This window comes from Chrysemys picta, chromosome 12 (assembly GCF_011386835.1).
Source record: "Chrysemys picta bellii isolate R12L10 chromosome 12, ASM1138683v2, whole genome shotgun sequence".
Lineage (NCBI taxonomy): Eukaryota > Metazoa > Chordata > Testudines > Emydidae > Chrysemys > Chrysemys picta.
This window is the reverse complement of record NC_088802.1, coordinates 32,599,006-32,624,141: the sequence shown is the minus strand read 5'-3', so window position 1 is coordinate 32,624,141 and position 25,136 is coordinate 32,599,006. Positions and strand designations below refer to the sequence as shown.

General features: G+C 45.2%; 1 protein-coding gene across 1 annotated transcript in view; it reads right to left on the bottom strand.

Annotated features, from left to right (window-relative positions):
• DNAH9 (dynein axonemal heavy chain 9) overlaps positions 1-25,136 on the bottom strand; it is a 405,383-nt gene that overhangs the window by 354,633 nt on the left and 25,614 nt on the right. Inside the window, exons 7-13 of the mRNA XM_065563307.1 lie at positions 18,659-18,826; positions 14,748-14,864; positions 13,363-13,513; positions 8,593-8,707; positions 5,444-5,512; positions 2,429-2,555; positions 346-601 (exon numbers count right to left, since the gene is read on the bottom strand). Coding sequence (XP_065419379.1) covers positions 346-601; positions 2,429-2,555; positions 5,444-5,512; positions 8,593-8,707; positions 13,363-13,513; positions 14,748-14,864; positions 18,659-18,826 — 1,003 coding nt within the window. The remainder of the gene's footprint in view (positions 1-345; positions 602-2,428; positions 2,556-5,443; positions 5,513-8,592; positions 8,708-13,362; positions 13,514-14,747; positions 14,865-18,658; positions 18,827-25,136) is intronic.

Genomic DNA, 25,136 nt, shown 5'->3' with positions numbered 1-25,136 from the left:
AGGGTCTTGCTTTTCTTGTGTTTCAGACAGCAATCTGCTTTACATGTAGCAAATTAAAGAGGTCAGTGACAACAGCCCGTAAAACGGACCTCCTCCAATAGTAACATTGCTTTTCTCATGAGCTTTTAAATGTCCTTAAACACAAATCTATCAGTCTCCAGATCAGTCCCAGCTCCTCCTCCTTCTCCAGAAGCCACGGTGCCCAAGAAGGGAACGGATGGCCATAGCGGAGGAATGTGAGCACATGTCCATGAACACATCTGACCTCAGAATCCCAGCTGAGGGCAGGATGGCAATCTGCATGACTCACCTGCACCTCCCCAATCAGTGGGTTTGTGGACTTACCTTCTGTCTTCCAGTTCAGTGTCTCTTCTGCCTCTTTCAGCCTGGAGTCAATATCCTGCAGTTGCCTCTGTACCAGAGGGTATTCCACCTCGAGGACTGTCCTCAGGATCTTATTGTACGCATTTACCATCAGCTCCAAGTTAGCCACCAGCTGCCGATACGACTCCTTGGAGGAGTAGATTTCTGCTGCTGTCTCGGGGATGCTCTCCACCTGGTTTGCCTCCAGATAACTCACTTCCCTGAGCACTGAAATCAGCTAGAAAACAACCAGTGCACATAGACTCATTGTGATAGGGTGGCCACCCCTACACAGGGCCTGAAGGGGTTAAGGTGGCCAGGTGAGCCAATTAACTGCCCAGGCTGCACTTGGAGGAGGAGCCAGGGAGCAGGGATTGATTAAATGAGGCTCAGCTAGACAGAAAGCAGAGGGACCTATATAAAGCCCAGGAGCTGAGGGCAGCAGGAAGCTGCAAAGTAGTCTGGAGTCACTCACTGGGAGAAGGGAGATGTATTTGGAGCAATAGAGGCAAGTAGCCTACAGTTCTCCCTGGGAGGAGGCAGTTGTGTGACTGGCAAACTCAGAGAAGGGGAAAGAGCCAGAAGTTATGGCAAGGCTCAGGGAAAAGCCAGTAAGGGACAGGATAGAACAGACTTTTGCTGCTGACTAGAGAGCCCCTGAGCTGGAACCCGGAGTAGAGGGCAGGCCCTGGTTCCCCTGCCAGCCACTGGGGAAGTGGTGCAGACCAGACAGTGGAGAGCGGACTGCCTGGGACAGTTTGCCCAGGACGACTTTGATACCCCAGAAGGGGAGGACCATAGTGACCTGGCCAGAGGGCTGAGTAACGAAGAAGAAGTTGCAGCTCCTGGAGCGAAAGGGGCCAGAGGATGAGACAGGACAGGTGAATAGACTGCCAGAGGGGGTGCAGCACCTGGAAAAAATTAATCCCCAGAGCAGCCAGGAGGAGGTACCCTAGTGGTGAGTGGACTCCATGGATTCATTGTTTCTTCTGATGACACCTACAGAACTGCAGGGTCCGGGGACTCACCTCCTCTCTGTTAGCTGCCACTTTTCTAACTCTGAACATTTTATAGTTTTCAAAAGCAATAATTTTAGGGTGGCTTTTTACTTATAGGGGAGCTCTTATCTGACAAGTGACTCACAAGGCACCATGCTGAATGTCTCCCACCAATCTCTATACCAATGTGCTTCGAGAACAAGTAGAAAGATGTTTTTTCTAGCTGCCATCCCAGCAAATTCCTTGCAGCCCCTGAAAGCCGTGCTGGGCTTTTTCCTTCTCAAACATCAAGCTGGTGACATCTGTGCAACCTTCTCACCTTCAGAGAATTTGCACAGGTGCAACTCACTGAAACTTAGCAAATAATTTTCTTGATGATGCACAAAAAGGAATGGACTCGCGCTCCCCCCTTTGAGCTATGTGGGCTCTGTGATGCTAATGGGAATATCAGAAAACCAATGATAAAAACTGAGGTTTTTTACCAGCAGATACAACTCTGAATGTACAGAGGGAGCAGAACCAAAAATCTCTGCTTAGCCACATGGCCAGATTCAACAAAAACTCAGCACTCCCTGTAAACAAAATCCTCTTTCCTCTACCCCCAACTAAAAATACATCAGAGCCAGAGCCCCTTTTTGTGCTTCATGGACCCTGCCTGGATTTTCTGTTGAATCCATCCCCAAGGATATATCCTGTTTTGTACCACTGAAGAAACAGGTCACCCTAACACACGGACAGTGAGTTCTTACAGTATGAAGCATGCAGGCTCCAAAACAGCTGAATTAGGATTTGTGTGTGAGGTACACAGGAATTTCCACTGGAAGGTTTCACTCTGAATGTGATATTTAACAGGAGACATGGCCCAGGAGGAGGAGAGTAAATCCAAGTTGTCTGTCAGGGAATATGCTGCATGGTGCTGGGAATGCACTTTTAGCAGAGCGGGTCCAACGCATTTTCTTGAACTGTCTTGAACCCAGGGTAGCTCCAGTGAAATAGTCATGTGACAGGGTGCAATGTGCATATCAAGGAAGAGTCTTGCAGTGAGATTAATTAACTTCGTATTTTACCTGTGGATCAAAATTGACTGCGATCAGCTTGGTCTCTGGATCTCGTCTGATAACTGGCTGGGTGAGGTTGTACTGTGATTTTTCGGACACTGTCTGGGACCAATCCTTATAGAGCTTCTCCTGATACCTGACAGAGACAACATTCATCAGACATCTGCCAGCCAGCCAAAGAGGCAGGTCTGAATGAACGATAAATCTACTTCACAACTCAGAAATATGAATGCATTTTAAGAACAAAATATCCCACAGCATCTCCACAAAGACCAAACCCGCAAATACATGCACGAGGAAACTGGGGAAAATGCAAATCAGAAAGTCAAAGATTTCAGGTAAGATTTTCAAAAGCACCTGAGTGATTTAGGAGACTAAGTCTCATTTTCAAAAGTGCCTCAGCACCAGATTTTCAAAGCTGCAGATCGGTGCCTGGTGGGATTTTCAAAAATGCCTAAGGATGTTGGGTGTTTAACTACAATCGATGTCACTATTGACAATCCCACTAGGTGCCTATCTGCAACTTTAGGTACCTAATACCTGTGAAAATCTGGTTCTGGGGCACTTAGGAGCCTATGGGTATGTCTACACTTTGAGCTGGGGGTATAATTCCCAGCTCAAGTAGACTTACATGCACTAGTTCTGAATGAGCAAGTACAGCAGAGTAGCCACGACAGTGTGAACGGTGGGATGAGCTAGCCTCCCTGAGTACAATCCCATCAGAAGCGCTAGGTAGGCATGCACACGGCTAGCCCCTCCCACCTAGGATGACCAGATGTCCCAATTTTATAGGGACAGTCCCAATTTTTTGGTCTTTTTCTTATATAGGCTCCTATTACCCCCCCACACCCTGTGCCGATTTTTTCACATTTGCTGTCTGGTCACCCTACTCCCAGCACTCGCGCAGCCATGGCTACACTCCTATTTTAGCATGTGCCGGTATGTCTCCTTGAGCTGGGAATCACATCCCCAGCTCAAAGTGTAGCCATACTCTACGTTTCTTTGAAACCAATGGGACTTAGGCTCCTAAACATTTAAGTTGCTTTTGAAATAGGGACTTGGGATCCTGGACTGTTTTGAGAGTTCTATCCCACATCATGACAGCTGGCATCGTTGAACCATTATTTGAACATTTCTAGCACCTCAGCAATTAGGAGTAGGACACTGAAATCTGGCAGGCAGGTAGTCCTGAAGCCAGACAGCTGCTTTTCACGGTCCCCATGAAACTCTATCTAGATTATGCCAAATTATATGCCATACAGTCTCATCATTTGTGTATGTGCAGTTTGCACACCTACTGAAAGTTTATAGAAGCACTTCAGCTTCTGCTAGGCTGCACTGCACATGCTCTCTGGCCCCAAGGAGACTCCTGCAGCATTCCCAAGACATCAAAGGGAGGCTGTAATTCTAAAGTTTCTTCCTCCTCCTTTCACCAGCAAACCAAGGTTTGGCCTAGAAGCTTGGAGCATGGTGGGTGGCACCTTGATGGAATGAGCATTCCACCAGTGAGAACTTCTTAATTTGGCTGGAGTCTCAGTTAATTGCATTGCCAATTAACACATTTTTTAAATGGTGAAATTTCACCCCAGTAACAAACAGCAAATCTTCATATACTTGCCCCACATGAAAAGTTTTTTACCCATAAGAGTTAAAATTAATTTGTGTGGGAATCACTCCACAACTGGGGCAAAACCACAAGGTATTCTGAGTTTTGGGAAGCCGGTCAGAGGATGTTTTTCCACATGGCTGAATTTCTAGTCCTCAGTTATCTGGGAAGTTGCTATGCCCGTCCCATCTGTCTGGAAGGTAAACATGGCAGGTGTGCACACCTGGTTTTATCTGCACAATCCCAGGACTTGGGAATCTGTCACTAGCTAGACAATAACGCGTGAAGGACTGGGCCAGGCTAATGAGACATTGTGTGTGTTCAGTGTCTAAGGGCTGGTCTACACTGTGGGGGGAGAGGGGGGATCGATCTAAGATACGCAACTTCAGCTACGTGAATAGCGTAGCTGAAGTCGAAGTATCTTAGATCGATTTACCTGGGGTCCACACGGCGCGGGATCGACGGCCATGGCTCCCCCGTCGACTCCGCTACCGCCGCTCACTCCAGTTGAGTTCCGGAATCGACGGGGAGCACGTTCGGGGATCGATATATCGCGTCTTAACGAGACACGATATATCAATCCCCGATAAATCGATCGCTACCCGCTGATACGGCGGGTAGTCTGGACGTACCCTAAGAGGAGAATGTAATGTCTGCTTCCTGTAAACTGGAATGGACTCAACAATGCTACCATGGCAGAGCTGTGATGGGAAACATAGTCAAGAGATCCACACTCACTGCATCTGTTCTGAAGGGTCTTATTGGGATTCTTCACTACCAGGGCCGGCTCCAGGCACCAGCTTGGCAAGCAGGAGCTTGGGGCGGCCGCTCGGGAGAGGGGCAGCACGTCCAGCTATTCGGCGGTAATTCAGCATATGGTCCCTCACTCCCACTGGGAGCGAAGGACCTTCCGCCGAATTGTCGCAGCAGATTGCGATCACGGCTTTTTTTTTTTTTGGCTGCTTGGGGCGGCCAAAACCCTGGAGCCGGCCCTGTTCACTACATTGATTTCATGATGTAATTAAAACATCTACCTTTTTCATCATCCATTTAAGAGCCAGCTCTTCTAATAAGTCTATATCAGGAGAGATCCTCCAAGGAGGCAAGCCCTGTATTTCCCATTAGCTGATTAACATCAGAAAGCGATTCTGTGATACACACCTGCCAAGTGAAAACCTCCGGAAAACAAGCCAATGCAGAGCAAAATAATACAATGCTTCTAATCACAGAAAAACAAAACCAAAGGCATCAGATTTAGAGATTACATGTGCTTAATGCAAGCTATAAAGTAAGACATTGGCTGGAAGCTAGGGCTCTGCTCCAATGCCCACTGGAGTCAACAGGAGCCTTGGGATACCCCTGTGATGTGCAGCTGCATCAACCCCTTATATAAGATTGGGCTAAGTGAACAGACTTACCTTTCTAGCAGCTGTACCATGTCTTTGTACTTCTGTATCATTCTTTTTCCTTCAGGGGACTCCAGGCAGCTATCAGTGGAACAGAGGCATTGTTACACAATGGATGGAAACTGTAGATTACCTCCTTGTTTCAAAACACATTTTTAAGAGCATTTCATGCCATGGGCAGGTGCCATTTTACCAATCCTGGAGTTTTAGATTCTATACCTGTGCCTTCAGTTAAGATTAAATCTGAGTGTATTTGAACTCTTCAGGGCAGGGACTGTCTTTGTTCTGCATAACGGGGCCCTGGTCTGTGACAGGGGTGCTACAGTAATACAAATAATAATCACAGAAGATTTATCTGCCTTCTCTTAAATGTTTTTATACGGCTAACATCTCAGGTTTAAGTGCAAGACCCATGCCAATCTTAATGTAAGGTTCATCACTTTTTTTTTGTTTGCTACTTTCTTTGTTTTTTAAAAATACCCCACATGGCCAATATGACACTTGGGAGCTCCCTGTGGCTCCGAGCACTGCAATTCTGCAATTCCACCATTTCTCCGATTCTCCCCTTGGCCTCTACCTAGCCTTAGTGCAGCCCTATTGAGCTCAGCAATTACCCTACCTCGCCCCAGATGCCAGTGCCTCATGGAGCTCATGAGTGCCACAGCTCCTTGGCTCTCCTGGCCTCCCTTTGCCCAGCAGAGCTGGACAGGTTGCCGGCTCTTCATATCCCCAGCTTGGATTGCCCTGTGCAATGTAGGAGAGAGCTGCAGCATTCCCATTTCTTCATCTGCACTTTTGGTGGCTGTGGGTTTTGCAGAGCACCCCCACAGCTGTACTCTCTTTGTGATGCCTGGATCACTGTACCAACCAATGGCAGGTTTGGTACATAAGTCTTTACAGTTGGGACATTTTAATTCACCTTTGTCCATGTTTTAGTCTTATTTAAATCCATGTAGAATTTGAAAATCAAGGTATTTTGTTAAACTAGAGAGAACCAAAAAAGTAAAATACTGAATAAAATGTCCCAAGTGTCAGATTGAAGCATTGATGGCTTGCAAATGGCCTTCAGACTTTAAAAAAAAAGTTGATTGTACCCTGAATGTAAACTCCAACCTCAACTCCTCAGCAGTCAGGAGAGGGGAGAAAACAGAGCTCAGGAGCAGCTGCCTGGGTCCTGACTCTCCCTTTTGGATTGGGGGGGAGCAGGTGGGGGGCTGGGCAAAGCTGAGACTGAGAGGACTGCGTAGGGGGCTCTCAGGAATGCATGTAATTAAGGAGGGCAGGTTGACCTGTGATAGAGCCCCTGTTCCAAGCTGTCAGGACTGTGGCCTCTAGAGCACTGTGGGATTGTACTGGGCAGACTTCGTGCAACTACAGTGCCTGTGCTTCCCATACACAAGAACTAGCACTGAAATGCCTTAAAGTGAACCACTGAGGGCTCAGGCATGTCATACAGCTATTGCACTGGACACACCTGTGACACGTTGGAAGCACAGATGTGATGTGTTTCATGCGGTGTCCATGCAAATGCTCTCTAATGTAGATAGCCTGAGGGTACCAGTTCAATGCTGTGCTGCAAAGTGACTGAATTCAGATGGATTTTTTTTTCTTTACAAATGTTCAGGTTTATCATCAAAAAATTTGAGGGGATTTGTTTTTTTATGAAAATCTGAAATTTTTTAACAATTTTTTTTCACAGAAATTTGCATTGAGTTGAAAGGCCAGTGTCTGTCAAACAAAAGTTTTGGACTAGCTGTAAGCAAGGCCCAGAACTCCTTCACACAGATCACTATGCAGTCACCATACAGGAAAAATATTCACATATCATGTCAGGGCTAGACATGAACAAGACTTCCTCACCCCAACACCAATGCCCTGACCCCAGTCCTCATCTTCTCTTTTTATTTTACCCTTATGAGCTGCAAGTCTGATACGGCAGCCTCTCACCTACAGCTGGAGGGCAGGTTATTAGCTGAGCTAAATGGAGTGAATAGAATCTGTATAAAATGCAGATCTGGCCTTTCTTCATGGTGTATATAGCATTTGCTGTGAAAGCTCCCAGGGAATGCAATGGATTTGGGTTATGTGTTTGGGGCAGTGGGTATGGGCTCCCATTCTCACCATGTTAATGTCTTTATTACTACAAACTAGTAGTATAGTTAGGATGGCAGCACAGAGGCTATCGATACCAAAACACTGGACGGCGCAATGGGAATGACTTATTAGAGGACTGTTTCAAAAATGCAGAATCATCACAGTTTACAATCCCTTCTAGCAAGAACCAGCAGCCAGAGTCACTCCACGCTCCAAGGTAATGCCAATGGAGTTCTTTCAACTTTCATGAATCAAAACCATCTAACTCCTTTGCTCTTATTTGCTTTCTGCTTCCTTTGGATTTATTAGGTGTGCCTAGGGCCAGTAAGAGATGAAAGCAGCCAATGTGTGGGACTGTTTTTACAAGATGACCCATAATAACAAAAAAGAAATGTTCTGATGGAAAAAATCTCAATAGCTTCCAGGTTTGCCCTTTAATCTAGGGTGCAATTGTTTTCAATCCTTCTCATTTGTGGAACAAGCAGCATCCCTACCGACCTCTGCCAATGCACTTCAGTCCTGGCCTACAGCCCCCCTGCTATTTCAACTCTGGAAAATCCACACAGTTCTGCCAATGCTGCTCTATTTATTCTAGTACTACAGCTTCCCCTGCTGCAGCAGTACTAAACCCCTTGCCATTCACAGCTCTGCCAAGGTACCTTAATCACAACCTGCAGCATCCCTATTGTTCTAGTCCTGGGCTCCTCTTGAGCAGAGACTGCTATCTATGCAGGATTGTATAGTGGTGGGGAAAAGGTCCAATAACTCCTTCACTTCGAACCTAAAGCTGTGTTTGAAAGCTGATAAGCTCTGTGCATCTGCTCACTGCGCCTCTTAATCATTTCACAACAAATCCAATTAAGGAACTTATTAAAAAATGATTTCAGGAAAGCTGAAAACACAATTGTAATTACTTCTCCATGACAAACACACTTTATCTTTCTGGTTAAAAAGGATTTTTAGCTCTAACTAGAATATAGTAGTCAACACAGGATGAAACTCAGATTCATTGAGAAAAGGGATCAAGATAGTTAAAACAATAACTTATCTGTGATAAAGATACGCACGGATGTGTGATGTGCCTAAAATGACTGAATGGGACCTGGATCCGGTCTCTCAGCTCCTGAGCCCAGCGCAAAGCCCCAGCTACCAAGGACATGTTCCTGTGCACGGGGGGGTAGCCTGGATGAAGACAAATATAACTTAAAGTGAAGATTTGAAGGTATTTACTACTCAGCTCTGCACTGTATATCATCCCCAACAGCAGAGATCCCACTGATGATAACATGTCTATTTAACATTCCCCTGATTTCCTAGGATTTCTCTTTGAACCGAGCATTCTGGAATCATGATATAATCCTGGAGCAAAGGCAGGTTTTAACTGCCTACTTGATGGGGGATGCCAGCCAAGGTCAGTCTCAATCTCTTTGCTCTGCTTTGTGAGTCATTAATGACTTTGGGAACAACGCCTCACAGCAAAGTCAACAGGTCCTGAAAGAATTGCAGCAGCATCTGGCAAGGCAAGTTAATGGCATGTTGTGATTCTGTGTAACACTAGTGCCTCATGGAACATACTGGCTTTGATTAAATGGGCTGCCTGATCCCCTGCCTTGCAGAACCAGTGCACTCCAGACTAAGAAATCTGCAAAGCTTGCCAGTGCCTGAGGACCTCGCCGTGCCATCAGTCAGGACGCAATAGCAGTAGTGGTGTTGCTGGGAGCTGTGTGTGCACAGCAAGAGCAGCACAGAGCTAAGAATGTTCACATCTTTTACATGATTCAACAAAATATTTCTACTGACTTAGAACAACTTGCAAAGCAAACATGGCCAGTGATGTCCTGGCCCCATTAACATCAATGAGAGTTTTGCTGTTTACTTCAAACAAGCCAGGATTTCACCTCACATATTTAACCTAGTGCCAAATAGCCTTTTTTGCCTGACTCTTTCAAGAAGTTTAGGATGATTTATTACATCTTTGCAATCATCAAACTAGGAGTGGCAAGGACATAGTGTAAAAATACACAGTGCTTCTAACTCGCATACCTTTAAATGTGTTTACTTAAGATTAAAATATTTTAAGCCATAAATATTTTCAACCACAGAGCATTAAAAGCAGAATAAAACAATAACTGTAGTACCAATATAGCGGAGCCCACACTGACACAATGTGGATCATGGTCCCCGTCTAGTGGCAGCCCATATATAGACAGGGTTGTGAGTCAGTTTCAGCAGCTGAGTTACAGAGCCTGCTTCTTTAACTCAGGCACTAAAAGTCCTGAGGTCCAGGTTCATTCCCTGCAGGTGGTGTGATCTGGGCATCATTCAAATAGCTAGCGTTTGATTCTGATAATCTGATAGGAGTCAATCTTTTCCATCCTGTGTCAGTGTTCATGGATTGAGTAAATCCATAGTTAAGACTTTCTGCTAATGCACTTTGGATTTACAGGTTTCAGGGGAAGTGCGGGAAACTCACAACCAGCCAGTGTACAAGTCTCTCTGTTCAGACATGCAAGTCCCATTAACTAGCAGAGGCAGTTACATGAGCATGTGGTTATGGGAGAAACTCCTTCCTCACACAGGCTAGTTGGATGTAAAACTAAGCATGTGTTACCAATCTCAATTTCAGGTAAAGTGGATAAAAAAAATCATGATTTTAAAAACAATCTGATGACTTTTAAAACAAATTTGAATCAGTTTTTTTTAATTCAATTAGATTTTTATTTATATGTTGCTAGTTCTTTAATTTCTTCTCATTTTGTAGGCCTTGGCTGATAAAGTGATGCTTTTCAGAGTTGGTCAAAAAATTTCCACTGAAACCTTTTTGCAATGGAAAATGACTTTTTGACAAAACAATTTTTTTTTCCCAAAACATTGTTGCTTTCATCAAAAATTTTCAGCAACTGAACACACATGCAAGAAGAAGGAGAATAATCAGAAAGAACTGGAATTATTAATATATAAGCTAAATTATCATTTAATTGGCGTCACAGAGACTTGGAGGGAAAGGTCTCATGACTGGAATATTGCAATAAGGGAATACAGCATGTTCAGGCAGGACAGGCAGAATAAAAAGGGAGGAGGTGTGACATTATAAGTGAAAAATATATACACTGGTTCTGAGGTCCAGAAAGAGATGAGAATCAGACCAGCTGAAAGTCTCTGAGTAAAGATAAAAGGGGTAAAAAAATAGGGGTGACATGATGGTAGGGGTCTACAAATCAGGAAGAGGAAATGGATGAGGCATTTCTAGAACAAACAGAAATATCCAAAACATAAGACCTGGTAGTAATGGGTGACCTTAACTACCCAGCCATCTGTTGGAAAGGTGATACTGCAAAACACAAAATGTCCCATAATTCCTTGGAATGTATTAGGGACAAGTTTTTGTTTCAGAAAGTGGAGGAAGTAACCAGGGAGACAGACATTTTAGACTTGATTCTGACCAGCAGGGAAGAATTGGGTGTAAATCTGAAGGTGGAAGTAATTTGGGCGAAAGTGATCATGAAATGATAGATTTCATGAATCTAAGGAAAGGGTGAGAACAGCAGAACAAAGACAATGTACTTCAAAAAAAGCAGACTTTAACAAACTCAGTGAACTACTGTGTAAGGGCCCATGGGGGGGAAAAATCTAAGGGGAAAAGGAGTTCAGGAGAGCTAGTAGGTTCTCAAGGTGACAATATTAAAGGCACAAGTGCAGACTATCCCAATGCAAAGGAAAGTTAGGAAGAACAGTAAGAGGCCATTATGGCTCCCGCAGGTGCTCTTTAATGACCTGAAAATCAAAAACAAATCCTACAAAAAATGGAAACATGGGGTAATTGCTAAGGAGGATAACACAAGAACAGCACATGTAGGAAAAAATCAGAAGGGCTAAGGCTATGTCTACACTACGGGATTACTCCGAATTTACAGAATTCGATTTTTGGCAACCGATTGTATAAAGTCGAGTGCATGCGGACACACTAAGCACATTAATTTGGTGGTGTGCGTCCATGTACCGAGGCTAGCGTCGACTTCCAGAGCGTTGCACTGTGGGTAGTTATCCCATAGCTATCCCATAGTTCCCGCAGTCTCCCCCGCCCATTGGAATTCTGGGTTGAGATCCCAATGCCTGATGGGACCAAAAATTTGTCACGGGTGGTTATGGGTAAATGTCGTCAGTCAATCCTCCCTCCGTGAAAGCAATGGCAGACAAACATTTCATGCCCTTTTTCCTGGATTGCCCAGGCAGATGCCATAGCACAGCAACCATGGAGCCCGTTCAGCCTTTTTTCACTGTCACCGTATGTCTACTGGATGCTGCTGACAGACACAGTACTGCAGCACTACACAGCAGCATCCCCTTGCCTTTGCAAGTTAGCAAAGACGGTTACCAGCCATACTGTACCGTCTGCTGCTTTGCAAGTTGGCAAAGACGGTTACCAGTCATACTGTACCATCTGCTGCTGTCATAGGTGCTCCTGGCCGGCCTCGGTGAGGTCAGTCGGGGGCGCCTGGACAAAAATGGGAAAGACTCCCCAGATCATTCTCTTCTTTAAGTTTTGTCTAATGGAGAGTCAGGCCTGCCTAGAATATCAGGCAAGCCTACTAAAGAACCAGAGAGGCAAACAGCCGCTCCGGGTCAGAGCCCCAGACATCCCACAGAAATGATGAGCTGCATGCCATTCTAGGGGGTGCCCCTACAACAAGAGAGATTTAGGTTAGATATTTGGAAAAACTTTTTAACTCTAAGGGTAGTTAAGCTGTGGAACAGGCTTCCAAGAGAGGTTGTGGAGTCCCCATCATTGGAGGTTTTTAAGAACAGGTTGGCCAAATACCTGTCAGGGACAGTCTAGGTTTACTCTGTCCTGCCTCAGGTGGATGTGAGGACTTCTCAAGATCCCTTCCAGCCCCATAGTTCTATGATTTTTTGGTTTTGGGGTTTTCATTTTTCTGATCAAATATTTTGCAGTGATCATTCCCTGATCAGCTTTAATGTTCTTGTTGCTTTATTTAGTTTCTCCTAATTGTTAGCAGAATTTCAGATTTTACACACACACTTTTTCTACTAAGAAGTTTAATCTTTTTGTAGTTTATATTTTTGGTTGAATGCAGAATATTCTGGAAAAGTATCAAGTGAGGAAAAGAACAATTGTTTTTAATTTCTGAGAACATACAGGAGAGTTTTATACCTAGCTGAAGTGTTCTCACTTCTACATCTGATTGGTTAAATTACATGCCTGGGGTGTCCTTTCACTCCCCAGAACTCAGACCAATCACAGCTCACAGATTAGACTCTTCTAGCAAATACTCTGTGGTTCATAAGATTATTAACTACAGGTCTACACATGTATTTTGTATTATTATAAGGGAATTTAATAGTTATTTAAAATATTTAAATTATTTAATATTAATATTTGAGTAACTATGAGATTAAGTACATTTATCACACTAAGAATAATTTATAATTTTAAGAGTGATCATGTTTAAGAGTAAAAGGGAATGGCAAGTGGGGGAAAATCACATTTGATAAGAGTTTGTAGCAAAATAATGTTAATATTTTCAATATTTTGTTCTTTGTCTATAGCAATCTGTAAAATGCTCTAATGTGGTGAAATTGAAATAAATTAGTTTAAAAACCTGCATTCATAATTTTAATTATAATAATTATATCTTTTAATCTAAAACTGTACTAGTACATATTTTCAAATTAGTTTGAGGATTTGTAAAACTGATTAAGTATATGATTTTTTTTAAAAAATCAGATTTATATCTTGATTAAAATAAATTCAAATCATCTTGATTGCTCTGCTCTTGTTTCTGGTCAAACAATTTTGCACAATTACTAACACGAACCTAGCTCCATCTCCTCCTGAATATGCCTCGAGTAGATCAATTTAGCATCATCCAGGTCTCTGTCAAACATGGTGATAAGCCGAGGATATTTGTCAGAGGCATTGGCAGCTATCACTGGCCGTTCCAGAAGGCTCCCAAATATGTCCAGCAACTAAGGAGAGGAACAAACAGAAAAGAAAAGAAAAAAATCACAGCCCCAGCTTCTCCAGCAGCCCCTGGTTGCTATGAACTTCTTTAAAGGCCATGAACTCTCAATACTGTATTCAATGAGGGACGGTTTTGAAAAAGAAAAACCTGCACTGATCACACTCATTTTTCCAGAAAGTCCCATCTCTCATTTACAAGCATTCCTCAAGCTTTCTCCATAATATGCAGTGCATCTCAATAATCAGAGCTGGTCAAAATTTGTTAAATGAAAATTATTTTAATCAAAAAATAGCTTTTTTTTCCCAAAAAAGAATTTTTTCACCCCCCCCCAGAAAAGTTGCCTTTTCCCATTTTTCACATTTGTTAACAACTTTTTTATCAAAATGTTAGTGAAATCATTAGTGACAATTTTCACTCACCAAAAACCATGTTTTTTCATAAACAAAAGATTTTTATTTAACAAAACCTTGGTTTTTTTTGTAAACACCACATTTCAGGAGCCATAAAAATATCAATAAAATAATTTCATGAAATAGTCTTGAAAATGAAAAACAGGTCCATGTGGAACCCTGCTAAATGGGACCAACATTGACCCTTTGAACTTCCTCACCAAATGTTTTGCCATTGTTCTGCCAGCCCCAGGACTGAGAGAGGGAGTGTCTTGTGGACTAGCTCCCTACCCAGTTCATCTCCCAACTCTTTTGTTCCTCTCTCTGCCTCTACTTCTCCAGCTGGTCCTCGCCTGCCACACTGACCTGGAATAGCTGCCTGGCTCCTTATTTCCTTTCTACCCCAACTATTCCAGTCCCTGGAGGCCGCTGGCAGTTCTAGTCCCTGAAGGCAACTCCTGTTTCCTCCCCTCAGAAATGAGACACCTGGAAACCAAAACAAGCAGCTGCAAACAGGGAGGAGAGCTAGCCAGTGTTCTGCAGACCAACACTAGCCCACAGGCTGCAGTATGGGAATCACTGCTCTGTTTGCTTGTATAGCAGCACAAATACGCAATGCATCTCTCTGGGCATCCAAGCTGTCACCTTATTAACCCTTCACAAACAAAGCAACAAACAAGAAACTAAATGGTGTATTTTAGCTAGAGAAATGCTTTGCATTTAGAAAAGCAGTCTGCGTGTCCTGAACAGGGCACTGTCAGAGCACAGCTATGGGACAGGTAGTTTGTTTGGGGAAGGATGGGGTACCTGTACAAAAAGAGCTTCATTTCTTTGGCAAGAATCACAGACCTTGAAGGCATGCTCCAAGCCAGCTGCATCATCAAAAGCCTGGCTGAAAATAGTCCCCAGCCTTCTGTCCATATCTTCCATTTTCTGCTTAAAGTCAGAGGCATCATGTTCGAACTCCTAAGAAAATGAAGCACATCAAGCTGTTACACAATGTTAGAGTGAGGAACACTGTCCTTGACAAGAATCACACTGCTTTCGACACTGTACCCCACCCCTTTCCTGCATGTCAGGAGCGGGAAAGGGCAGATCCTCAGAAGAGGCAGATCCTCAGCTGGCGTAAATCAGTGAAGCTCCACTGACTTCAATACAGCATCACCATTTTACCCCAGCTGAGGATCTGGCCCTAAATATCTTCAAGCCCATTTGTCCTGTGCATGTTCATGACTTGAGTGCTGTTATTTTTCAGTCATGCAGACCGTAAAAATGTTTCTTTTGGGGAGTGCACCGTAAGTCACATCTCTAGGTCAAAAGCAACAGAGGGTCCTGTGGCACTTTTGAGACTAACAGAAGTACTGGGAGCATAAGCTTTCGTGGGTAAGAACCTCACTTCTGAAGAAGCAAGTGCATCTGAAGAAGTGAGGTTCTTACCCACGAAAGCTTATGCTCCCAGTACTTCTGTTAGTCTCAAAGGTGCCACAGGACCCTCTTTACCAGATAAAACTGCGGAGACGGACGAGTGCCAGCTATCCTGAGGGAAACTTCGGAGGGAACCAGCTACTAGATGGTTCGATTAGTCCCTCTGTTGCTTTTTACAGATTCAGACTAACACGGCTACCCCTCTGAATCTCTAGGTCAGAAATCTTACAAATGCACTTTTTGCATTAAAAAGCAGACATACGTTTAAACCAAATTCATGTTGGGACTCTGATCACAAGCTTACTGTAAACTGGACCGTGTTGAGGCAATTCCATTATCTTTCAACCCATTCTTCACAGATCGATTTTAATAAATGCTTTGAAGTTTGAGAGAGAAAACTAGGTTGTTGGGTTTTTTTAAAAAAAAGGTAAATAATTTTGAACCACACAAAGGATCACAGGGACTTGGCAAATCGATCAGTCAGATTTCAGGCTTCTTAACCTGGACAAAACTTCTTAGCTTGCATCAGCAAGGTCCTGGCATTTTGGGTCTCAGATTTTCTCTAGATTCCCTTACAGCACTGGCTCATGGCTGGCACAGCTGTAAAGGGGCCATTGCTGATTCATTAACAAATGTGGTTCAGAAAATCCCGTGAGAGGCAGGGGAGAACAGGATCCAAAGCCAGCCTCTTCCAGAGGCAGATTTCTGATCCTAGCAGCCACTTTTGTGACCTCCCTCCCCAAGTAAGAACTGTCTGGAACAATATCAGTCTGACAGCTGAGCTCAACAGTAAAACCCTGACAGCCATCACAGATGTTAGACATACCACAGAGACTCTGCTGCTGTGGACTGCAGCTGGCAAGACACAGCCAGTGACTGGAGGGGAGTCCTTCTATTACCTCATTGGCCCCATCCTCAAACTGGACAGTTCCATTTACTAATACTCAGGGAGGGAACAGTTATTTTAACTTGTCTGTAATGCACCATTATATAGCTATATCACAGTACAAGAAATAAATATAATTCCATACAATAACCATGTCAACAGAATATCAAGCTCACTGAGGCACTGAACAATAAAAAAATGCCATCTGCAAGGTGGCCTGTGCAACCTTAACTCTGCCCTTTGTGCATATGCATGACAAGGTCTTTAATTACATGAGCACACAGTGTAGTTTCCACAGGACCCGTGCCTCCTTCAGTGAGCAGTGAAAGAAGCAGACACCCAAGATATTTTTATCCTCATTGTTCAATGTGTAGATTGCCCCACACACACACACGTTGCCTCGTTCATGTCAGCCATCCCTCCCTTCCTTCTTCTCTATGTGCTGTCCAGCTTCTGCAGTGCATGAGACGGGGGGGACCTATGGAATCTTGGAGGACTTTTGCTACTGTGATCTAAATCTGTATCACCTCGCGGTTAGGTTATGCAGTATGCTCCATGTGCACCTATACCTTAAATCAGCTTGGTGACTGAAGCTGGCATAGAATGCAGCTGCTTGCTCATTAAGCAGTGCATCTCCCTGGCAGCACACACAGCACCCATGCTTCAGGATCGGCACTGGCTGCCTTTTGGTTTCCAGGTGGAGTTTAAGGTCTTAACCTAGAACGTCCCACACCACCTGCGACCTGCTTTGAGATCTACTGATGAAAAGCACCACAGGTGCCGGCTTCCTCCTTGCCCTGGGGGTGCTCAACCCCCACTCTTCCTCAGGTCTCGCCCCCACTCCACTCCTTTCCCTATGCCCCACCCCACCCTGCCTCTTCCCATCCAGTTCCACCTCTTCCCCCGAGCACACCCCAGCCTCAATCCTCCTCCTACCCCCAGCATCTCCTGAATGCCACTGAACAGAAGATCATGGGAGGCACTGGGGGGGGGGGGAGCTGGCTGCCAGTGGGTACTAATTTTCTTTCTGTGGGTGCTCCTGGGCTGGAGCACCCATGGAGTCGGTGCCTATGAAAAGCACTATGTAAGAGCTACACATTAATTATTAATTAGTATTACTAGTAGTAATTTTTTCTGGGACCGCACCTCTCTCCCATGCAATACCACGGATCATCACTGTGGCAGTTTAGAGCTTTTATAATTCCCTCCTTTGCACACTGGGACAGACCTGGAAGTGTGCTGCTAACTAGCTGCAGTGAACAAGCAAACCAGTCAGTGAAGACACCAACCATCATGACTGCAGTCGCAGAATGAGGTGAATGATGGAAGTAAGAAAAATCAGGAGTTCCCTTTGCATGATATCGAACAGGGGTCAGCAACCTTTGGCACGTGACTTGCCAGGGTAAGCACCCTGGCAGGCCGGGTCGGTTTGTTTACCTGCCACATCCGCAGGTTCGGCCGATCCCACTGGCCACGGTTCACCGCTCCAGGCCAATGGGGGCGGCGGGAAGCGGCACGGGGCGAGGGATGAACCAAAGTAGTGGTCAAAACTTTGCTACTATAAAGCAAAATCAGGCTGTGAACAAGAGGTAGGCCCTGCTCAGAAAATCTGGCAAGAGCAGGACTGATATTGCAAAAACGCATATGCCTAAGAGGTGCTAGGCGCAGCGCACTCACGCAAACACATTCCAGAAGGGTAGTACCAGAACACCCCATACTAAGAATGGTATAAACACATTCCCCAAAGAGAACAGGAACACACTGACCCATCCTAAAGATAAGGTCAGGATGACAGTTTGATGGATAAAGATGTACAAGGTAATGGGTGGTAACTGGCTACGTCAGAGGGTGTCAACTAGCTACATCAGAGGGGCAGTACGTAACTTGTTTGTATTAATGTATAAAAAGATATCTCAGAGGTAGTGTCTTTGGCTGGCCTAGGAGATAATGGAAAGTCCCGCCACTAACTCAGCTAGTCCATTGCAACGGGCATACATGTGTTAGTGTACCTGTAACCATTGAGCCAGGGCATTAGAACCGTGCTTCATAGACAATAAACCTGACCAAGTGCCTTTGCTACGAACCAAGTCTGTAGTTAAAGAGCAGTTTGATCGGAGCCTGCTGTACGGGCTATCTGGCCAAAGTCAGTACAGCACGCAGACGGAACACACACACACACACACGGCCAAACATCTAACCACAATTCTGTTATAAGTGTGTAAAAATGTACCCACTGTGAGAACCCAGTTTAGAAGACAGCCTTTTCATGCAACCTGCCAGCGCCCTTCAATCTATGGGCGAAAAAATCAGGAAATGATGCACTGAGGGAGGAAGAGGCTGGAAACAAAGCTAGAGAATTTCAAGTGGATTTGGGATTTTTCTAGAAAGAACATGCTTCTTTGAAAGCATTTACAAACAGTTAGTTCTCCTGGAGTCCAGTACCACCTACCATGTTGTTTGTGTCGAGACAGTCATAGCTTTGGTCTGAAAGTACTTTGTACACCTCCTGGAACTCTTCATACATGCTCAGGACCTGCTGGCTCAGCGCCTTTCCTCTTATCCCACTAAACTCTAGCTTTTCCAGCTTCATTATGTCCAAGGCCGTTGCTAGGAGATCCTTCAGAGTCAATTAACAGAGGAACAAGTTAAGATGTTGACAAAAAAAAAATGACAGCAGGTCTCACAACAAGGAAGCACATTCACACTGTGAAACCGTGTGGACAGCTACAGTGACACTTTATAAGTGATCAGCATGTGCTTAGTGCCCGATATGCACTGGCTACAGCACAAGCCATGCATCTCACATGGGCCCTGTAACTCATGGGCTGGTCATATCTTCTCCTTCTCCAGCCCTGCTGCTAGAGCTGGAAGCATCTACTCCCTCTCCACCAGTGGTGATGCAAAGGGAGGCAACTCGAGGAATGGTTTAGTCCTTTCCAATTTCTTCTCAGGGACTCTGCAAATTGTGAAGTCAGTCTTGGGCTGAAGATTAGCCAGAGGGAGGGTAATGAGATAAATAGGATACATAGCATACGTAGCAGGGGGGAGGGATAGTTCAGTGGTTTGAGCATTGGCCTGCTAAATCCAGGGTTGTGAGTTCAGTCCTTGAGGGGGCCATTTAGAGATCTGGGGCAAAAATCTGTCTGGGGATTGGTCCTGCTTTGAGCAGGGGTTTGGACTAGATGACCTCCTGAGATCCCTTCCACCCCTGGTATTCTATGTAATATAGAGGGTGGGGTATCTATTAGGTCTTTTGCAATATTTTCAAAAACATCTAAGGCCTGGGTGCACAAAGGGAGTTAGGCACCTACAAACCTGTTTGGGGGACCAGTGTCATGCACAAAACTGCAACCAAACCCTTCAGGTGCCTAAACTCACTCAGAGCCTAAGATCCTGCAGTAAATGTTCCCTAGCACTTACGTCCCTGCCTCTGAGCATATGCCCTGCTACCTCCCTGTGGGCATCTGGCCACCTAATTCCCACCTAAGCTGCAGAGTGATTCACAAACCAGGGGAAGAGATGGAGATAAGAACCAACTTAACCACCTAGGACCAGATTTTCAAAGGTATTTAGGCACCTAAAAATGCAGATAGGTGCTTTGTGGGATTTTCAAAAGCAGCTAGGTGCAGACTCCTGAGATCAAGGGGAGTTCTGCACCTGGGGTTGAATGCCAAAAGGAGTTAGGCTCCCAACTTCCATCAAAATCAGGGGACTAACTGCTTTTGAGTATTCAGCCCCTAGGCCTGTCTGAAAATCTCACTAGGTGCCTAGCTGTGTCTTTAGGCACCTCTATATCTTTAAAAATCTGGCCTGTAGGAGCCCCAAAAACCCATTGAAAGTTAGTGGGACTTACGCACCTGTCACTTTTGAAAAATGGGACTTCGGCTACTAAGTCACTCACGGTACATCTACCCTGCATTCAAATCAGAGGAGTGACTGCAGCACATGTACACATAGCTTTGATCCAGCTAGCTCGAGCAACAACAGCAGCGAAGCCGTGGCAGCTGGGCTTCACAAGCCTGCTCAGGATGCTGGATATGCACTCCAGCTGCTAGCCCATTCTGCCCCTATGCCGCTGCAGCTTCACTGCTATTGGTACTTGACCCAGCTAGATCAATGCTAGCTCGGGTCTGTCTATACGTGCTGCATTAACACCTCTGGCTGCAGTGTAGACGTACCCCTAGTGAGTCACATCATAGACCAGGGAAGTGAGAGCCCCTTCCTTGTGTATAATACTGGTGAGAACACACCTGAGACAGCTCTGGACACCCCAGTAGCAGGAAGGAGTGCATGAGTGCAGCAAGCAAACCATCCAACATAAGTGCCCAAGAGCCCTCCATCGTATATTCCGACTAGGGGAGTCACATGGATCAGCAGATCTAGCGGAAAGCCTGGGAGTTTTGCTATTGACTTCAAGGAGGTCAGGATTTCATCTCTGGGGTCCCATCCCAGCTCTCTAATTGACTCACTGGGCAAGTCACATAAGCTCAGATTTTCAAAAGCAGTCTCTAAATCAGTGCCTTAATTCAGGGATGCCCATCTTAATATGCCTAGGGCTGGAGCTACAGCCACAGCTCCCATCAATTTCAGTCGTATCAGGAAATAATTTTCTGTCCAAGCAAACAACAGCTTCCAGGTAACTGGTAATTAAGAACATAAGAATCACCATACTGGGTCAGACCAAAGGTCCATCCTGCCCAGTGTCCCATCTACCGACAGTGGCCAATGCCAGGTGCCCCAGAGGGAGTGAACCTAACAGGTAATGATCAAGTGATCTCTCTCCTGCATCCATCTCCACAGGCTGACAAACAGAGGCTAGGGACACCATTCCTTACCCATCCTGGCTATTAGCCATTAATGGACTTAGCCTCCATGAATTTATCTAGTTCTCTGTTAAACCTTTTATAGCCTTCACAACGTCCTCAGGCAAGGAGTTCCACAGGTAGACTGTGCGCTTTGTAAAGAAGAACTTCCTTTTATTTGTTTTAAACCTGCTGCCCATTAATTTCATTTGGTGGCCCCTAGTTCTTATGTTATGGGAACAAGTACATAACTTTTCCTTATTCACTTTCTCCACACCACTCATGATTTTATATACCTCTATCATATCCCCCTTAGTCTCCTCTTTTCCAAGCTGAAAAGTCCTAGCCTCTTTAATCTCTCCTCATATGGGACAAGTTCCAAACCCCTAATCATTATAGTCGCCCTTTTCTGAACCTTTTCTAATGCCAGTATATCTTTTTTGAGATGAGGAGACCACATCTGTACGCAGTATTCAAGATGTGAGCGTACCATGGATTTATAAAGGGCAATAAGATATTCTCCATCTTATTCTCCATCCCTGTTTTAATGATTCCTAACATCCCGTTTGCGTTTTTGATTGCCGCTGCACACTGCATGGACATCTTCAGAGAACTATCCACGATGACTCCAAGATCTCTTTCCTGATTAGTTGTAGCTAAATTAGCCCCCATCATATTGTATGTATACTTGGGGTTATTTTTTCCAATGTGCATTACTTTACATTTATCCACATTAAATTTCATTTGCCATTTTGTTGCCCAATCACTTAGTTTTGTGAGATCTTTTTGAAGTTCTTCAGAGTCTGCTTTGGTCTTAACTATCTTGAGCAGTTTAGTATCATCTGCAAACTTTGACACTTCACTGTTTATCCCTTTCTCCAGATCCTTTATGAATAAGTTGAATAGGATTGGTCCTAGGACTGACCCTTGGGGAACACCACTAGTTACCCCTCTCCATTCTGAAAATTTTCCCATTTATTCCTACCCTTTGTTCCCTGTCTTTTAACCAGTTCTCAATCCATGAAAGGATCTTTCCTCTTACCCCATGACAACTTAATTTACATAAGAGCCTTTGGTGAGGACTTTGTCAAAGGCTTTCTGGAAATCTAAGTACACTATGTCCACTGGATCCCCCTTGTCCACATGTTTGTTGACCCCTTCAAAGAACCTTAATAGATTAGTAAGACATGATTTCCCTTTACAGAAACCATGTTTACTTTTGCCCAACAATTTATGTTCTTCTATGTGTCTGACAATTTTATTCTTTACTATTGTTTCAACTAATTTGCCCAGACTTACCGGTCTGTAATTTCCGGGATCACCTCTAGAGCCTTTTTTAAATATTGGCATTACATTAGCTATCTTCCAGTCACTGAGTACAGAAGCTGATTTAAAGGACAGGTTACAAACCATAGTTAATAGTTCTGCAATTTCACATTTGAGTTCTCTCAGAACTCTTGCTTGAATGCCATCTGGTCCCAGATGTTAACTTGTTACTGTTAAGTTTATCAATTAATTCCAAAACCTCCTCTAATGACACTTCAATCTGTAACAATTCCTCAGATCTGTCACCTACAAAAGACGGATCAGGTCTGGGAATCTCCCTAACATCCTCAGCCTAGAAAACTGAAGCAAAGAATTCATTTAGTTTCTCCACAATGACTTAACTAAACTGGATCTTTCAAAGATCCCTCCTGCACTGCCTGCAGAATACATGCTATCGGAGTGCTATTTCAGTGAGAGAGCAGATTCGTTAGATAGGTACAATTTAAAATAGGACAAAGACAAAGTGGAAGGGAAGGGAAAGAAATGGCATCTCTCCCAGTACATCTATCTGCCAACCCACATTTAATAGCTATTACAGCCGTTGTGCAATCTATTTTAGTTTTGCCAAATATCTTCAAGGTAAAAATAATAATACACAGACAAAAGTCCTATCTTACACTGTTCTAGTAGGGTTGCTTGGAATTGAAAAAAAAATGGAAGGAAGGAAGAAAAAAGAAATGCTGGAGTTTCCTGTGGATTTCCTCATGAAGAGGCTGGAAACCATTATGTTTTTAATTATGATGAGGTTTAGGAAATTTAATTGTACCTCATAGGGTTACCATTCGTCCGGATTTACCCGGACATGTCCTCCTTTTTGTGCTAAAAATAGCATCCGGGGGGAATTTGTAAAGCACTCACAATGTCCGGGATTTCCCCCCTCCCCCGGAGCGGCTGGGAGGGCTGCAGGAAAGTCCCGGGCTGGACTCCGGAGCAGCTGGAGAGGAGCCGGATCCGCCCTGCATTCTGAGCAAGTGTCTCAGCACAAAGTGCAGCCCTCCCCTTTTGCAACTGGGAGCGGTTACTGCCATGCAGCGTAGCAAAACGGGAGCGAGAGCACTTTGTGCTGATACAAGGGCAGCTCTCCCCTGCAACCCGGTCCGGGCCAGGGACCGGGTTTTGTTGTGCAGGGCCAGGGACCGGGTTTTGTTGTGCTGGGGAGCTTAGCCACGTGTCCGGCTCGCACAGAGCCCAACACCCTGTTCTGAGCAGCAGGGTAAGGGGGGCAGGAGAAGGGGCAGGGAGGTTCTGGAGGGGGCAGTCAAGAAACGGGGGGGGGGCTTTTTGGGGGGAGTGGAGAAAGTTTTGGGCAGTCAGGGTACAGGTAGGGGGTAGGGTCCTGGTGGGCAGTTGGGGGGGGGTCTTAGGAGGGGGGCAGTTAGGGGACAAGGAACAGGGAGTCTTAGGTAGGGGGTGGGGTTCTGGAGGGCAGTTAGGAGCAGGGGTCCCAGGAGGGGGCAGTCAGGGGACAAGGAGCGGGGGGGGTAGGGGGCTGGGAGTTCTGGGGGGGAGCTGTCAGGGGGCAGGAGTGGGGAGAGGGATCGGAGCAGTCAGGGGACAGGGAGCAGAGGGGTTTAGATGGGTTGGGAGTTCTGGGGGGGGCTGTCAGGGGGCAGGAGTGCGGAGAGGGATCGGAGCAGTCAGGGGACAGGGAGCAGAGGGGTTTAGATGGGTTGGGAGTTCTGGGGGGGAGCTGTCAGGGGGCAGGAGTGGGGAGAGGGATCGGAGCAGTCGGGACAGGGAGCAGAGGGGTTTAGATGGGTTGGGAGTTCTGGGGGGGGGCTGTCAGGGGGTGGGGAGTGGTTGGATGGGGCGTGGGAGTCCCAGGGGTCTGTCTGGGGGTGGGGGGTGTGGATAAAGGTTGGGGCAGTCAGGGGACAAGAGGCAGGGAGGCTTAGATAGTCCTGGGGGGCAGTTAGGGGCAGGGGTCCCAGGAGGGGGTAGTCAGGGGACAAGGAACGGGGGGAGGGTTGGGAGGTCAGGGGGGGGCGGGAAGTGGGAGGGGCAGGGGCGGGGCTAGGGCGGGGCTTCTCCCGTCCTCTTTTTTGCTCGCTGAAATATGGTAACCCTAGTACCTCACAATGTATGCAAAGCTAAGTATAATTGGGAAGAGTGCTCACCCAGATCACAGATCCCATGCCACTTTCACTGCACCCTGAAGGATATATTATGAGGCACACCTTGGTAACTATTGTCCAACTTTAAACCAAAAAAAAAAAGTAAGTTATCTGCAGCCACAAAATGAAAATCGCAGCTGAAAAATCTGTTTTCTTTCTAGCTCCCACCTTCCTAGCATCTAAGCAATGAGCAAGTGGTGCAACAGATCCTTAGCACAGTTACGTTGCATAATTACTTCATTGTTCCTATTGTTCTCATTATGAATTGTAATTACTAACGTCTTTATTTATGTTTGTCTTGTTAGAATGGCCAGGGTAATTTTGTTTACTGCATACCAGCACTTAGTGGAAAACATCATTCTGAAAAGCTTTAATGTAGACATTAGTGATTGCGGAGCTTTCCGCTGTGTTAATTAAATGGGGTGCATAAAAAAATGCAGTGAGCTGCAATCAATAGTGCTTTGTATTCCGTTGCAGTATATCCTCTGAGAGATAGCAAGAACAAAATGTTCTCATTTAAACTGTCCTTTTGCTAAAATGAGGCAAATGCCAGCCCTCTGCATTTTATGCATCTGCTAACCTCGGGCGAGGGCAGCAATGAAAGCAGGAAGTCCCCTTAAAAGTGAAGTGAAAAGTTTCTTAATATACGTATGTGTGTCAAAGAGTGCAAATCCTTAACAGAATG